At 46.8% G+C, this 15,720-nt stretch overlaps 1 protein-coding gene across 1 annotated transcript in view; it reads right to left on the bottom strand.

Annotated features, from left to right (window-relative positions):
• Window positions 1–7,061: 7,061 nt before the first annotated feature.
• Window positions 7,062–15,720, bottom strand: part of xylt1 (xylosyltransferase I) — a 63,395-nt gene continuing 54,736 nt past the window's right edge. The window contains exons 10-11 of the mRNA XM_084686006.1: window positions 12,590–12,923; window positions 7,062–10,500 (exon numbers count right to left, since the gene is read on the bottom strand). Of these exons, the coding sequence (XP_084542132.1) occupies window positions 10,178–10,500; window positions 12,590–12,923 (657 nt within the window). The 3' untranslated portion in view covers window positions 7,062–10,177. The remainder of the gene's footprint in view (window positions 10,501–12,589; window positions 12,924–15,720) is intronic.

Here is a 15,720-nt window from a genome sequence, read left to right as displayed (position 1 = left end):
CAACATGCTAGCGGACAAACTTGTAACACAATGGCGTGTGATGTTTGTGTCTCCTTATGGGCCGGCCGCAAGCAATAAACTTTCTTAAACTTGTTAACCAACTGACTGTGCAATGCTTGATAGATCAACATTTGACAGGAAGACGACAGTGGCTTCCTCTACTTTAAAGAGCATTACCTGCATGATGTAGCGATCGACATCCCTGAGGACATGGCCTTTTCAATCGTCTATGAGGTTTGGGGGTAGCTGTCCTCTCAATGCTTGGATGAAGTGTCTGTGGATGGCCTGATTGAACAAAGGCATCCAAATAAAGACATCTTGCCATGTCTAACTGTAGTAAGTAAATGTAAGCAAATGATTGGCTTGTGAATAGGATCTTGAGGATACGTAAAATAACACATACATACAATACATACATTCATATATAACCTACCCAGGATAGTCCCCAAATAACCGAGTCTACTTCCTGTATGATCCGTGCTCCGAGGGTGGGTGGGGCTGACCGCCTCATGGTTGAAAAGGCGTAGCTAAAGTGTCCCTACATACATGAGAATGTGGGGAAACTTGCTAATGGATGCCACTCCAGTGGAAGAAGTGTGATGTGGTACCATTCAGGTGCCCTTACAATTGGATAAACTTGAGGTCCCCTACAGCTGATGTGTCTTCTTAGATGCCCTTGGAAGATAGAGAAGACAGAGAAGACATGCAGGAAGTGACCTCGGGTCAGATTCAAACCCAGGCCCCTGCGTATTTCATCATACATAATGCATCATAGCTTTTTGCACACTGCTGGGGCCCCACGTTGGGCTGTAGGTGCCCTACTTATTTGTTCCACCCTTGGCTTTCAAACTGCTTGAGTGCGCCACTGGATGGAGGGATGGATGGTTGAATAGACTCTACAGTTCCTCAATGTTTTTTTTCCGTCCGTATTTTCCCCCCATTTTGGTTTACAAGTACACAAGGAGGTCTAAGTAAGACTTGCCCCTCAGTCAGTCCTGGGTAACGTTCCTTCTGTTTACTTTCAAAACAAACCCAAACTAGGAGCTGTGTGTCAAAAGGCCTCTAGTCCGCAAGACTTGGGAGGGTCAAACTTTATGCGCAAAGTTGTGTAATCTAGCAGGATTTTGCAACAATAAATGGAGTGTATGAGGAACTCCATCATTTTTGCTCTTTCTCTTTTTATCTCTGTTTCTTTCTTGGTTGCTCTTTTCTTCCCCCTCACGACGATGGTTAGTGGGTTCCTTTGATTATATTAATAATTGACCATCTCTGCCAACTGCTGTTTTGAATTCTCACGAGCCAACTGTCTCTCTTTTACTCCACCTTACTATATCTTTCTCCCTTTCGTACATTTTGCTCACCTCTCATCCTCCTCCTGTTCTTTACCCTCTCCCCCTCTCTCTCCTCTCATCTTCTCCCCTCTCCTCTCCTCTCTTGTCCTCTGCTCCCCTCCTCTCCCCTCTCCTCTTCTCTCCTCTCTTGTCCTCTGCTCTCCTCTCCTCTGTCTGTGTGCTGACGTGGATCCAGCTCTGTGAAGACATGTACAGAGGGGGAATGGGGTGCTGCTCTCATGGTTGGCCAGCCTCTGCAAATCATCCGTCTAGTTCGACGCGCTGTTGTTTTAGAGTGCTGCTGGGAGCTGTCTTCCTGTCTCCCTCCCTGTCTCTCCCTCTCTCTTTCTCTCTCTCTCTCTCTCTCTCTCTCTCTCTCTCTCTCTCTCCCCCTCTCACTCTCTCTCTCTCTCTCTCTCCCTTTCTCTCTCCTTTTCTCTCTCTCCCTCTCTCTCTCTTTCTCTCTCTGCTTCTCTCTTTCTCCATCTCTGTCCCTCTCATTCCCCTCGCCACTGTTTCTCTTCCTCTTTCCGTCTCTACGCTCTCCTCGCTCGTCTCCCCCCTCTCCTCTCGTTTCTCCTCCTCTCTTGTTCAGCTCAACCCCGTCCCTCGTGCTTCCTCTCTCTATGGTGTCCTGGTGCTCTCTCTCTCCCTCCCAATCTGTTTCTGACTCACTCTGTCTCGCCGTTGTTTTGCCACCCTGCCTCACAACTTTGCTTGGGCACATAGCTGAGAGGAATGCTAAATCTGCCTCAGGGATGAGGCCCTCTGAGAAAATGAATGTGTGCATTGGCTCAGACCTTGTCAATGCAAATGTGTAAATTCCACTATAAATGCTTTAGTTAGGGTTTGATCTCAAGGAAGCTGAGCCATGGTCAGTGTATATTCAAACAATAAAACATGTTTTACTGAAAAGGAAGAATTCTCTTTGTACCCTTATTGCTGTGAAAGTACCAAGTCGATGAAGTCAATTTCCAAATAAAAGTTCAGGACAAAAAATATTTATTACAGATATGTAAGGTGCAGGTGTCTGATACACTCAAGTTGAGCATCTCAGAGGACTGGACAATGAATACAGGAATGAAAGGCAGTTAAATAGTATCACAATATGGGAGGTTTTACTCTCACTACAAACGTCAGGGGGTGACAATCAACATAGCCTTTGCAAGCACGGGGAGAAGCTGCCAATTCAAGGTGCTAGATTGCTTTTGTTTAGTCTTTAGATAGGGCTCCTGGAAATGGCCTCGACGTGGGTATAGATCATACATTGTTTATTACATTCAGAACATAAAACAGTATAAGAGTAATAAAGTAATCGTTAGTTGTAATATTGAATTGTTGTTGTGATGATTGTTAACTTTCAAATACTTCAGACTTTCAAGAGTTTTCGAAAAAGGGAAAGAACGGATGCCTTTTCTTCATGCTTCTGAAGAGCTGTGCTAGTATAGTTGTGACTAGGAAGAACCGTTCTGTCTGTGTTAGCCGCTAGCGCTGTTAGCAATTGGCCGCAATTCACGGTGTAGGTTGTGGTTCGACTCTTGTCTCTCAGAAGAGCGATCTCTGGATTAGTGAAGATAACTCTCCCCCCCCCCCCCACTGTCCCCCACCCCCTTCCCTCACAGGAACACCGACAATTGGGCCGGTTCCGTCAACGGAAGATCGATAGGGAGGGTGACTTATTTCCACGGTTATCGATAGTGGCAGACTATGGTGGCAGGGTCTGCCCTCTCTCTGGGCCTCCACTGGGCTGTTGTGATGATCCATCTGTTTGTGTGTGTGTGTGTGTGTGTGTGTGTTGGCCTGTGTTTATCAATGAGCACTGTGACAGGTGGTGAATCCACTGAATTCATTACCTGGCCTTGCACAGGATAGAGAAGCTGGCTGGCTCGCTGGCTGATTGGTTGGCTGGCTGACTGGCTGATTGGCTAGCTGGCTGGATGACTGACTGGCTGATTGGCTGGCTGGCTGGCTGCTTGCTTGGTTTAACTGGCTGGACTGATCGTACCTGTAAGCTGAGTTGAAACAGGCTGGCAGAATTGTCAGATGTTGACTGACAGTGTGGAAACCACTGGCTGTCCGGTCCACACACTTGTATTCTTTAATTAGCATTATTCAATTTGATTTTCATAAGCCCCATATGTTTCACATCATGTTAGACGTCCCCTACAGTGCATACTGTGCCTTTCTAAGCACCAGGGGAGAGAGAAAAAAAACCCTCCTCTCTTCTCTTCTTCTCTCTCTCAATGGACCAGAAGCAGACTTGACAGCATGTGATTTGAGCTACATGCGTTCGGTCAGAGAAAGGGAGCTCAGCCCCCTGCTCTAGCACTCACACACCTTGTACTTGAAGGTGTAAGAGGAGCTTCAACTAGTGTGCCCTCCTCCCTCTTCTCGCCGATCAACCCCCCCCCCCCCCCCCCCACACTTCCTCCGTCTGTTCGCCACTCCACCCCCTCGCCGCTAATGGCTGTTAGCCGCCTGTGAGCTGATGTCTGCAGACACTTCCTCGTGTAACGTCGAAAAGAAAAAACCTCGGCCGTCCTCTCCTCGCCCTTGCTTCGCTCCCACAGGACAAGTTGGTTTGACTCCGCTCAGCAAATCTCTGTCCGTCTTTCTTTCTTTCGATCTTTCTTTCTTTCTTTCTTTCTTTCTGTTTGTTTGTTTCTCTTGCGTGTTCCACATTCCCTCCGACTCTGACACGTTCACTCTTCCCATCCCTCTCAATCCGGGCTGTCTCTCACTCACCCTTTTCTCTCCAGACACCTTTTTGTCTGCTATCCCTTCTTTACCCCCACCCTACGCACAAGCACTCTCTCTCTCCCCGTCTCTCCCCATCTCTCGGATGGTACTGAAATATTTAGAGGCCTGACAGGCAGTCTACACCCCTTGTTCTCTCTCTCCTGCCTGGTTAGAGGGATTGTCTTAATGCACCTAGTCACAGAGCGCTGCAGTGAGGCCTCTGGTTGTAATAATCAGATTTGTTTCTTCTCTATTCATCAATGAGTAAAGCTGAGGCACTGTCTCTTTGATGTAATAGCAGCAACAGTGGTATGAGGATGTGTGTGTGTGTGTGTTGAGTGTGTGTTGCTCGTGAATGCGTGCGAGGGCCAGACTGTGCACCTGTGTGTTTTCCTTTCACGCGTGTGCGTCGTGCGTCGTGCGTGCGTGACCGCGTACATCCCGAGGAGTGGGTACAAGTGTGTGCGTCTCCTTCAGTGTGTGAATCCACTTGTCTCGCTGGGTCGCAGCGCGCCCGAGGGACCCCTTGCGAGGTTAAAACGAGCCCTGAATGATGATGTCATTACCCCTTTCGGCAGGAGCAAGATTCAGAAGAAGGTGGTAGTGGGGGGAGGGGGGGGGGGATAAGTGCCATTATCACACAGCCGGAGAGAGGAGTGAGAACATTTCCTTCTCTTCTCCTCCTACTACTCTCTCTCTCTCTCTCTGGGGGGAGACAAGCTTCCCTGACCGTGGGTTTCAGAAAATCTCATCTGCAAAGTGTCTCTCCCACCGGGTCGACCGCGGCACGTTGGCGAGCATTACGCTTCTCCTCTCCTTGGCGCCAGGTGGTTACTTCAAGATGGATGCCTATTAGTGCTAATGACAACCTGCGCTATCCATCCCATTACTCACATATTCTGTCCGTCTCTCTGGTGATAATTCATTTAGTCACCAAACAAGGCTGCGCTGAAACTTGAATGCCAAACCCGAATCTTGTTGTGTCACGTGATACTGTATTTGTTTTTACATCATACAGTCCGTGAAATGCCGTTTTTCATTCTGGTCATCAACTTGTTGGCATTTTTTGCTTTGACATCTTGCGATACAAAACACTGTTTTGCCGCAGGCTTCCCGCGAGGTGGATGTTTGCAATGTGCATGTGGATTGATTGTAAAGATTTACATTTACATTTATTCATTTAACAGATGCTTTTATCCAAAGCAACTTCCAAGAGAGAGCTTTACAAAGTGCATAGGTCACTGATAATAACAACAAGATAGCCCCAAAGCATTGCGGGTAGCCAAAACAAGAAGCACACATTGTGAACAACCAAAAAATAAGTGCCAAAGGGAAGAACCATAAGAGCATGTAGTTAAGCAAGTTACAATTAAACAACATGAATCTGTAAGTGCAAGTGTACCTGTAGAAAAAGCAAGCAACAGTAAATGTAAAAATAAGATCAACTAAAATAGGATCTTTTGCAGTGAATACAACAGTTTAAATCAGTTACCACTAACCAACGAGAGCAACAAGTCTCTAAGCAATAGTCTTGTGATCCTTGAGGAAACTAGCATTGGGTTCAGCAAACCATTCCTAAGTACCGTTGTACTCCCGGAACAAGTGCGTTTTGAGGCTTCTCTTGAAGGTGGAGAGACAGTCTGTGTCTCTGATGGAGGTGGGGAGTTGATTCCACCACTGGGGGGCCAGGCAGGAAAAGAGCGTGTGTTGGGACCAGGCGGCCTTGAGCGGTGGGACCACCAGGCGATTGTCTGAAGAAGACCGTAGGTGGCGGGTGGGGGTGGGGGTGTAAGGCTGCAGGAGAGACTTGATGTAGTCGGGTGCAGTCCTGTTCACCGCTCGGAAGGTCAGTACCAAGGTCTTGAATCTGATACGGGCCGTGATGGGAAGCCAGTGGAGGGAGATGAGGAGCGGGGTAACATGGGAGCGTCTGGGTAGATTGTAGACCAGATTGTAGATATGGCTGGTAGTCAGTCACGTACACCCCATGCATGCAAAACCCCACTATGTAGGTATGTATGTAAACACACACACACACACCTCAGAGACAGTCAGGACTAATTAGACAGCCTGTCTCCGTGGAGGACTGGGGACTGATTGGGATCTGGTGGCCCTGTAGCATCCCTTTGATCAAGATCTATCTGAGGCTTGGCAGCAGGGAGAATGAAGTAAACCCTGGAGGGTTACACATGGACACACACAAACCCTCACACACACACACGCACCCCACAAAGACCCACGCATACACACAAACACTACACGTAGGACAGGGAGTGGCGCACAGCAAGATCGCGCTCGTCAGACCGCCTGGAATACAATAGGGTCGTCACTTACTACGGAGATGTTAGTCCACTCACAGGCTCTCACACATGGTTGAACAGTTTACATTTCAGGCAATAGGTGGCTACAACCTGCTGCTACTCCCATAGGTTCATCTTGAAGAATACATGTTTGGATTCATTACATGCGCATTCTGAATCTTTAATCTCCACACTTGTGAGATCTTCTTGTGCTTGTACACTCTCGATGAAACACTAGAAAATACCAGGTTGAGGGTGTTTCTGTTCTGTTTTTGTGAGCATCTCCAGCAACTCTTTACATTAATGGCAGGTTATGGAGTGACACATTTGGTGTTGTCATGGAAAACATGTGGTTGTGACTTCACGTTTGCCAAAATAATGACTAAGCTAGTTAACTTTAATGGAGTTGAACGCTTAAAGGATGAACATTCCACCAGAAGAAGTGAAAGACAATTAATTAACCGATTAGGATGTAAGTTACTCGTTATATCCACGGAAAGCATTTTATGTTAATAAGTTCATCTTACTGAACAAATACTGAAACTCGTCATGTGGCCCACTCACTACAATTATTGTAAACACAGGATGACAACTATGCTCTCAACCTTAATTGGTAAATACAAAAAAAGAAAGACAAAAATAAAACTGAGGAAGCCATGTATTTTTTTCTAGATTTAATTTTAAAAAGCAATCAGAGAACAAGAACCAATCTGTAAAACAAAAACAAAAACCTGACAAATAAAAAAAAGCTGAAAAGACAGAAGGCGTGATATACTGTATATATATACAACAACGGGCATTATTTTAATTTTTTTTGCGTCTTTTTTGTTTGTTGTTGGTGTATTCCAGTTTCTTTAAATCACATTTCACTGGTGCTTTTTCTCACTTCACTTTTCGTAAAAAGTACAAAACAAACTGAAACCCTTTATAGTTGATGGACAGATACGATTTGTTAAGCGCTCCCCCAGACAGGAATATAGACAGCTAAGGCACAAGGTTTCCCTCCGAAAAAAAAGAAGAAAACAAAAAAGGGGAAACAACGTTGAGTTCAGAGAAGGTTGTGCAACAGTTGCTCAGCAATACATTCCAGCAAGAAGAACAACAATCTGACGTGAGATTCTCTGAAAAAGGCGAGTATTTACGAAAAGCTTTCCCCAAATGAGTCCTTACCTCATCGTCTGCCTGTCAAAAACACTGAAACACGTTACATACCTTAAAATCACTCTGGGAATTCTCACATTTCCACTTCATGGTTGTTTAACCACATTGTATGTACATACCATCACTTTTGAACATCTTTTTTTTGATACAAAATATGTATGTACATTTTCTTCATGTTAATTCTTGGTAACAAAATAAGACTTTCACATTGGGAGTAACACTTTATAAATTTAACCCAAAAAATTGCCATTTGTACTGTTGAACAATGTTTGTCATTCAAAGAATGACTAGTACAAAAAATGGAGACAGGTGAAGGTCAAATGTGTCTAATATGCTATTTGTGGCCAAAATGCTGACTGCTTAAATTGTCCTTCACAATTGTTTGAAGAGACACAGTTACAATTTGATTGACAGGGGCAATGGCTATTAGAATAGATCCATCCAACAGAGGGGCAAGGTGAACTTGCAATTGATTAACTTTAATGATCGTTGATTAGGTCCTTGTGAAAACATTCACTTAGTAACCTTGACAGCCAAGTGATATTGACAATCACAGATTGCACATTAAATTGGTTCAGATTGGTTCAGGAGAGGGAGTTCATTTAAGGACGAAAATAAAATAGCCTTTTCTACACCCAAATATTGTTGTGTGGTTGTTTTTTCTGAATGAACTACACTTCCCCCAATTCGTTTGTGTTGGGATAGATTGTCTTTCTTAATGGCACCAAAATAACATAACCACTAAAACTTCTACAAGCTGGGACAGTTAACTGTGAAACCTTCTGCTCCTTGATTAAGATACAAGATTAGCTTTTATTTTACATTTTTGTCTCATCAAAGATAGCATCATCAACATCTCCATCACTCTTGACGAGAAGGCAGAAAAGGACCCAAGTGAAATGTAACACCACCAATGCACAAATGTTCCAGATCAGTTACTTTCTTACTTTTTCCATTTTGGGGGAGTGTTTTTGTCGTCTTCGCCGTTCTCTGTTTGGTGAGGTTGTCAGGAGGCTGACATCTTCATCCTGCGTGCTTCCCTGCGCGATGTGTTTCGCAAACAGCAGCAAAGGGAAAGGACAAGAAGGTCTATTCACAAGGTGACGACATTGACGCACTGGCGTTTGCAGTATAAAGGTACAGGTTCACGGGGGATGGCCTTTGTAAATAAAGGCAATTTCTTTACAAAAAAATATTTATCAAGCTGCCTTGGCAGCGTGGTAGTCATTTAGTCATTGACTAAAAATATCTGTATTTATATAAATGTATAAATAAATAGCAACTTGTGGACTCCCATTCACACAGTAATAATTTTTGTTTCACCGTACTTGCAACGTAAAGTGTCATTGCCAACAAATTAAGAAATGGAAAATGATAATAAATGGGAAAAAAAAACGGATTGAGATTTTCTCTTTCTATAGGCCTGCTTCCATTTAAAAGGCATTCTCTGTGGAGAACATGAAGGTCTGAAGGATCATTCTTTCCACAAAACTCGTCTGTCTTCAGCAAAGAAACCTTATCCGAATGCTAAAAGATAAATACATATATCTCGAAATTATGATGACACAAATCTGATTTGTAGGCCTATGACACTATGTTTCGACTTCCCCTTTGAAACAATCCCGCCTTTCTGGAAAGCCGCAGATATTCCGCAATAGTGAAAAATAATGCTAGTCTTCTCAGCCAACCACTCTTCTGTTCAGGCACTGAAAGTGACAAAGCAGTGGTGTGTGGCAGGTACTCGGTCACTCACAAACAGAGATTGAGGCAACAAACTGACTTTCAAATCTTCGCTGCACCTCGGACATCAAATTTCAGTCGAGGGTATCATACTTCGTAAATGCTTTCTGTCCAAAATAACCCCTATGAAGAGAGAGGACTAAAGCCACTTTTTTCCCTTTTCATATTCATCCTGAATCACACTACTGTGTGAGTGGCCCTTGAATGTTCAACTTAGATATTGATTGGATTTAATTTGGACTTCCTGAAGGGAAACAAACAAACCCCAACTGATACCGGCACCTCACAATGAACAGTTGAATACTTGTTTCCTTCTGTCTCCTACGCTGTATGCCTAAAGGCCTTGTGAAGAACACCTTGGTCCACTACCAGTGTTGACTATCCTGTTCCACTCGAACCCAAATTCCCTATCTTGCATACTCAAAATGTGTGTATACTACTGAAAGTAGTGTACAATAAAGTCATACTTAATAGGGAATCGAGTGTTACATAAGACATAGCCCCTATTGACTTCAAAACCAAATCTTTTGGTTGAGAGGCAAGCTAGGTGCCCAAGGTTGCTTGGCAACTCTCGTCTCAGTTTCAGACACAGCTTCGGTCACAGTAAGTTCAGCAATGAGATGAAAATAAATATATTGTCAAGAAATTGAAACTGCAAAGCCAGCAAAAAAACAAAACAAGAACAACAAAGGAACTCAGAGCTGACTCTCTCTCTCTCTCTCTCTCTCTCTCTCTCTCTCTCTCTCTCTCTCTCTGTCTCTCTCTCTCTCTCTCTCTCCCTCCTCTCCCGTTCAGAAACCCCCCAAGACAAACACAAAACAACACAACTAACGAAAACAATAAATTACTCAATCGCGACTCCTCTCGCTGCAGTGCGGCCTCCCGACCAGCGGTGGCGCCGCCGCGCTACCTTATGCGTCCGTTGGCGCGCGGCGCCACCAGCTGGGACTTAGGGTCCGGGCTGAGGGACGACCAGGGGGTCTTGGCGCAGAGCTGCATGACGGGGCAGGACGTGGGCCCTGTGGCGCAGATGTCGGCCGCCTTCCACAGCTCGCCCACCAGGCTGTCCAGCCACTTGTCCAGCTGGGCTCCGGTGAGGGCGGCGTTCCTCTTGGCCTGCTCCACCTGGTTCAGGCTCACCGGGATGTTGAGTACCGGATTGAGGCCGTGGAAACTCTGCTCCATGTAGCTGTTCTTGGCCGGCCCGTTGTGAAGCTTCAGGGTGTCCTCTGTAGAGTCGAGGGGGGAGACCGAGGGAGAGATGGAGGGAAAGGAAGAGATGTGGGGAAAAGGAAACAGAGCAGGAAGAAGAAGGAGTGGGGAAGGGCTCGTGGTTACGTTTCAAATTCTCTTTATCCTTTAAACCTTGAAAACTGAACCGTTATTTTGATTGTGTATTGAAGAAGGATTGTGACCTGAGTTTGAGAGGGTTTTTGGATTCCCCAGATTTTACACAGCGCTCAATCCCTCTTCACAGTTTTTATCGATTTCTCAGTAGTGCGACTCAAAGTAGGATCCGACCGTAGTTCTGTTACACTACTCAATTTTTACCAAATTTCAAGTTAACTCCCTAAAACGTTCAGACTTTAAACCATTCCCTTCTTCCCCAAACCCACACCCTGAACTTCAGTAAAGCTGGACATTCCTCAGTCCTCCTCGCACCTGGACGCTACCCGCCTCCCTTCAGCGGGGCTACTGTGCGCTAAACCTCCATTGGTTTCACATGCGGCCGCTAGCTAGCGTCAGCGATTTTCATGTGCTAGCCACAGAGGTAGAGTAATGCAGAGTAATGGTGTGATGCCAGGCTTGAGAGGTACCAACCTGTACATGCCAGTTTTGCTGTGGTAGCTCTGTGTGTGTGTGTGTGTGTGTGTGTGTGTGTGTGTGTGTGTGTGTGTGTGTGTGTAGAGAGAGAACCTGTGTTTATGTGTGCCCAGTGCCATTGCCGAGCCAATGCTAAACCCCGACCATAAAGTTTTACAGGCTCTATGTGTAAGAGGACCTGGTGCCAGTCATGATAGTAAATCATACTGAGGCTGGATAGATGGAGCAGCCAAGGCCAGTGGCAGTGTCCCCCACACACACACACGTCTAGACAGGACAAGAAGACATTCATCTGAGGAGTGAAGGCACATGTACACATAAATACAATTTGTATTTGACATGATTTAACTCACTTAACCGAATTGAGTGGTCATTCTGTACATATACTTAATACTCCAACAGATGTTACTAACATACACAGTAACATAGCTATCCGAAGTTATCCAAAGACTTTACAGCAAGGTAGGACAGCCTAATGTTATTTTGGAGTGAATTTATTGTCTGTTCTTTTGGATCTGAGTGAACAACAGGGATAAGGGGTTACTTAATAATTTGGCACGCAACCTTCCCTCGCGTCAACTGGGAATTTGGAACCTGAATGCAAGGCAAACAAACAAACAAACCAAAACAAAAACACACATGAACTATTGATGAATAGTTGAGTTGCCTTGTGCTGGCACAATAGGTTTCACAACTCCACGGAGGGTCGAAGCAGAAGCCAGGGATTTGACTTTCTCGCGCTCTTTCTAATTAAAAAGGCTCAACAGCAGTAACAAACCAATGCGAACCGTGATTATACGTGCAGCGTTTTGTTGTCTTAGTTGTTTCGCTTTTTTTATTTGTTTGTCTGTGTAACTGTGAGTTTCAGAGCAACAATGGGTATCGGGGGTTTACTAGTTGATGCATTAATGAAATGAGACTTCATTTGGGTCAGAGGGGGCTAAATATGGCTGTGTTTAAAATGCTGTTCAGTGTGTACGAGAGACAAACAGTAGACTCTCAGAAATAGACCAGGAGATAAACAACTCCCAGCCTCCCAGACGGTTGATTATAGAGTGCATCTTATGGACCACGTTCTGTATTAATTGCGTGCGTAGGTGTGTGTGAGCTGACAAAAAGATAAATAGCCCGATTGGATATATGCATGGAGATATATTACATATCATGTTCGTTTTCTGTCATCTATGCACGTCCAAGAATTTATGCTAATTGGTGCAAACGTTGTTATTAAGTGGTGCCACAAACCAGTGGTGTGTGTGGAAGGTGGAAGCGTGTGCGTCTTTAGGGGTGTTTCCAGCGGAGAAAACACTCCTGGCTGGCACGCCAATGTCATAGTGTACCGGCGTGTCCATCCTACCAACTTATCCTTCTCCAGGTCATCCTCCTCTCCTCTTCCTCCTTAGCACCCCCCTCCCTCCCGTCGATCCTCCCCTCCATCCCTCCCTCCTCCCATTCCCTCCCTCCACCCCTCCCCTCTCTCTCTCCCCCCCTCACCTTGTCGTATGGGCTGGTGCTTGCTGAAGGCGAGCGGCGCGACCAGGAAGCGCGTCTCGGCCACGGGGCTCCAGTGGTGCAGCACACGCACCGTCCACATGCCCGGCCGCAGCGGCAGGTTGAGGGGCGGCCGGTAATGGGTGAACTCGGCCGCGGCGTCAATCAGGATGTCGTAGGTGGCGGCGATGACGTTGGTGGGGTCCACCCACACCACGGTGACCGTGACGTTGGCGCCCTTGTTCCACCGCTGCATGCCCACCGTCTCATCCATGGGGCCCATGAGGCCCCCGAAGTTCCGGAACAAGCGCTCCTTGGCGTCCCAGTCCGTGCCGATCTGGGTGGGGGGGACGGAGGACCGAGGGAGGGAGGGAGTAATAAAAAAAAGAGACAAGGTTAGACAGCGGGTAGGGGGCAAAAAGAAGAAGGAGTGAGAGGGACAAGAGATGGTCGAAAGGCAAAAAGAGAAAGTAGGAAAGCGACATTAAGAAACAAACACGGAAACAGCGAGGGAACCAAGAGACAAAGAGGTGAAAGACAAAGAAAATGGAGCGAAGAGAGAGGCCTGTTCATTTACCGGACCTTAAATTACAGTGATAAGTGCAACTGGATAACACACTTGGCGCACACAATGACATCGGTCCCACTTCTAGAAAATAACGAAATGGGTCAAACGTTATAATATCGTGTGCACTCTGGCGTCGAGGGAAACAGTGAACAACACACTCAACAGATCTTCACCCTCCTCACACACACACACACGTGCGCCCCCCCCCCCCACATAGTCATTGTTTCCCGACATGGAAACGTGCACACGGCAATCGCACATCGCCTAAATTGGCATCCTCTCCAGTGTGGCTTCTTTGGAGCCGTGTGGGTGTGTGAGGTGAGGAGGTGGGGCGGGGGAGAAGGACGGGGGGGGGGGTCGATGTCGATGGGGAGCGGGCGTAAGCAGTGGCGAACCTGGGGAGGAGACCACCCCCCCGCCTCCTCTGCTCCCCTGGGGGTGGGGGGGGGGGGGCGGTGATCAATCTATCTAGCTTATAGCGCCTCAACACAAACAGAGAGGGAGATGGAGAGAGCTCAGCGGGTGGGCGGATGTGCTTGGGGGAGGGGTTTAAAACGCCTATAACTCCTCAGAATGCGTTACGGACTACAGCAGTGGCAGGAGGGAGAGGAGGGGAAAAGGTGAGAATGAGAGGACGAGAGAGAGGAGGGGATAGAGAGAGTGTGAGAAAGAGAGAGAGAGAGAGAGAGAGAGAGAGAGAGAGAGAGAGAGGTGAGTGAGTGAGTGAGGTGTTAGCGGAAATGTGAGATGGAGGGATGAGGGTTGTGTAGGAAGAGCTCATCCTTACACCGGCTGATTAACACAGTGCTCGGGCGATCAATGCCTGACTGGAACCAAGGCTATTACAGGCTGAGGGAGAAGTATAGAGGTATAAATAGATGCCTCCATGAGACATTAAAGTGTGTTTATGTCTGTGTTTGAGTGTGCGCGCGTGCATCTACGAGGGTGTGCATCGTTGAGGGTGCGTGCGGGTCGCATCGCTGCGAGCGGCTGCGCGTGTGCGCATTACGTGCGCGCATTGGGACACGTGTGCATGTCTATGTGCACGCGCACCTTTGCACTCTCCGAATCGCCCGAAACCCTGCGTACGTTCGGCGCCTTCTGAAACACAACCATCTTGGACCTCCCCCCATGGGACGGACCTCAGCTTTGGCGCGATGCCAAACCCTTTCCCCTCCTTCCTCCACTTTAAAGGCTCTGCAGCCTACATGAATCAACTGAAATGCCAATCAGCCGAACTTGTCATTCCCCTCCATCCAGATAGACCAGAGTGCTTCTCGTTGGCCCATAAGACACCCGATTGATTGGCGGCGGTCTAATTCCGAGGCGCCAACTGAAATCAAAAGACTATTGACGAGTGAATCTCTGTAATCCACTGATGGGGATGACTGCCTTGCCGACACTAAACAGGCTCCCTCTCTCTCTCTCTCTCTCTCTCTCTCTCTCTCTCTCTCTCTCTCTCTCTCTCTCTGACCCTCTCCCCCTCCCTCTTTCTCTTCCTTCCTTCCTCCCTTCCTCTCTCTCAGTGATGGGTGAATGATGGACACAGACTAGAAAAGGTGGGGTGACATGGCAGGTCCCTTCACAAAAAACACACCATCAGCCAATGGAATCCATACGGCAGCGATGTCAAAATCCCTGAATCAGCCCAATTCATCGAATTGTCCAGTCGAATCCAAGTTAATTGCCGCGTATGCGTTGGTTACCATAATGATTAATGACCATAAGTGTTTCATTGGTTTGTCATGATTGAGCTGTAATTGTTGACTGGAGATAGTTTGGAGATGGCACAGGCGTTAGACTGTAAGAACAAGCTTTCATGGTGTACACCCTGTTATTGAATGTGACGTAGGTTTTACAAATCTTGACATTTATCAATAATCCCAGCTAATGGAGATGGTCACAGTGGTAGCTTAGGACTGGCAAGACAGTCTCTATTGACCAACAAGATCGTTTGGGTCAATGGAGAATTCCTTCGATGGCCCATTCAAGGTTCACCCTCTTATTTATGACCATTGCTCATTCTCCGTATTATGGCTACATGTAGGCAGTCCCAAAAATCCACAAGGGCCTAAACATGAGAGAAGACACTGTGTGAAGTGATCGTAAAAGCCAGCAAGGTTACCTCAAGGATATGTGCTTTTTCCACTTCAAAAACTCAAACTCAAAATACAGTGTGAGGTACGTCAACAGAAAATGTTCACTGACCATGCTCAGCACCTCCCCGCAACCTCCACACTCAACTCCATCCTATTTTTACCCGCTTTTTACTTACATTCAAATAAAATACACGTTTGACATGCCAACCTGGCAACCCTAACCCCCCTTCCCCACGTATTACAGTTCGACCCTCCACTCCACTTTAATGCTGACTTGGCATCCCCTCAAAAAAACCCTCACTGGCGCCCAGACTCCGACACCTCCATAAAACCTGACAGGTCAATCAGATCAGGCAGTAGCTGGTTGGGGGTGGGGGGGGGGGGGGGGTAGCAGCAGCAGTACCCCCCGGGCACATCTGGCCTTGATTAAACAAGAGGGGGGGGGGGTGAAGATGGGGTGGGGGTGG

This window comes from Hypomesus nipponensis, chromosome 21 (assembly GCF_054491055.1).
Source record: "Hypomesus nipponensis isolate SF chromosome 21, ASM5449105v1, whole genome shotgun sequence".
NCBI classification, from domain to species: domain Eukaryota; kingdom Metazoa; phylum Chordata; class Actinopteri; order Osmeriformes; family Osmeridae; genus Hypomesus; species Hypomesus nipponensis.
The sequence above is the reverse complement of the archived record's forward strand: the minus strand, read 5'-3'. Positions and strand labels throughout refer to the sequence as shown.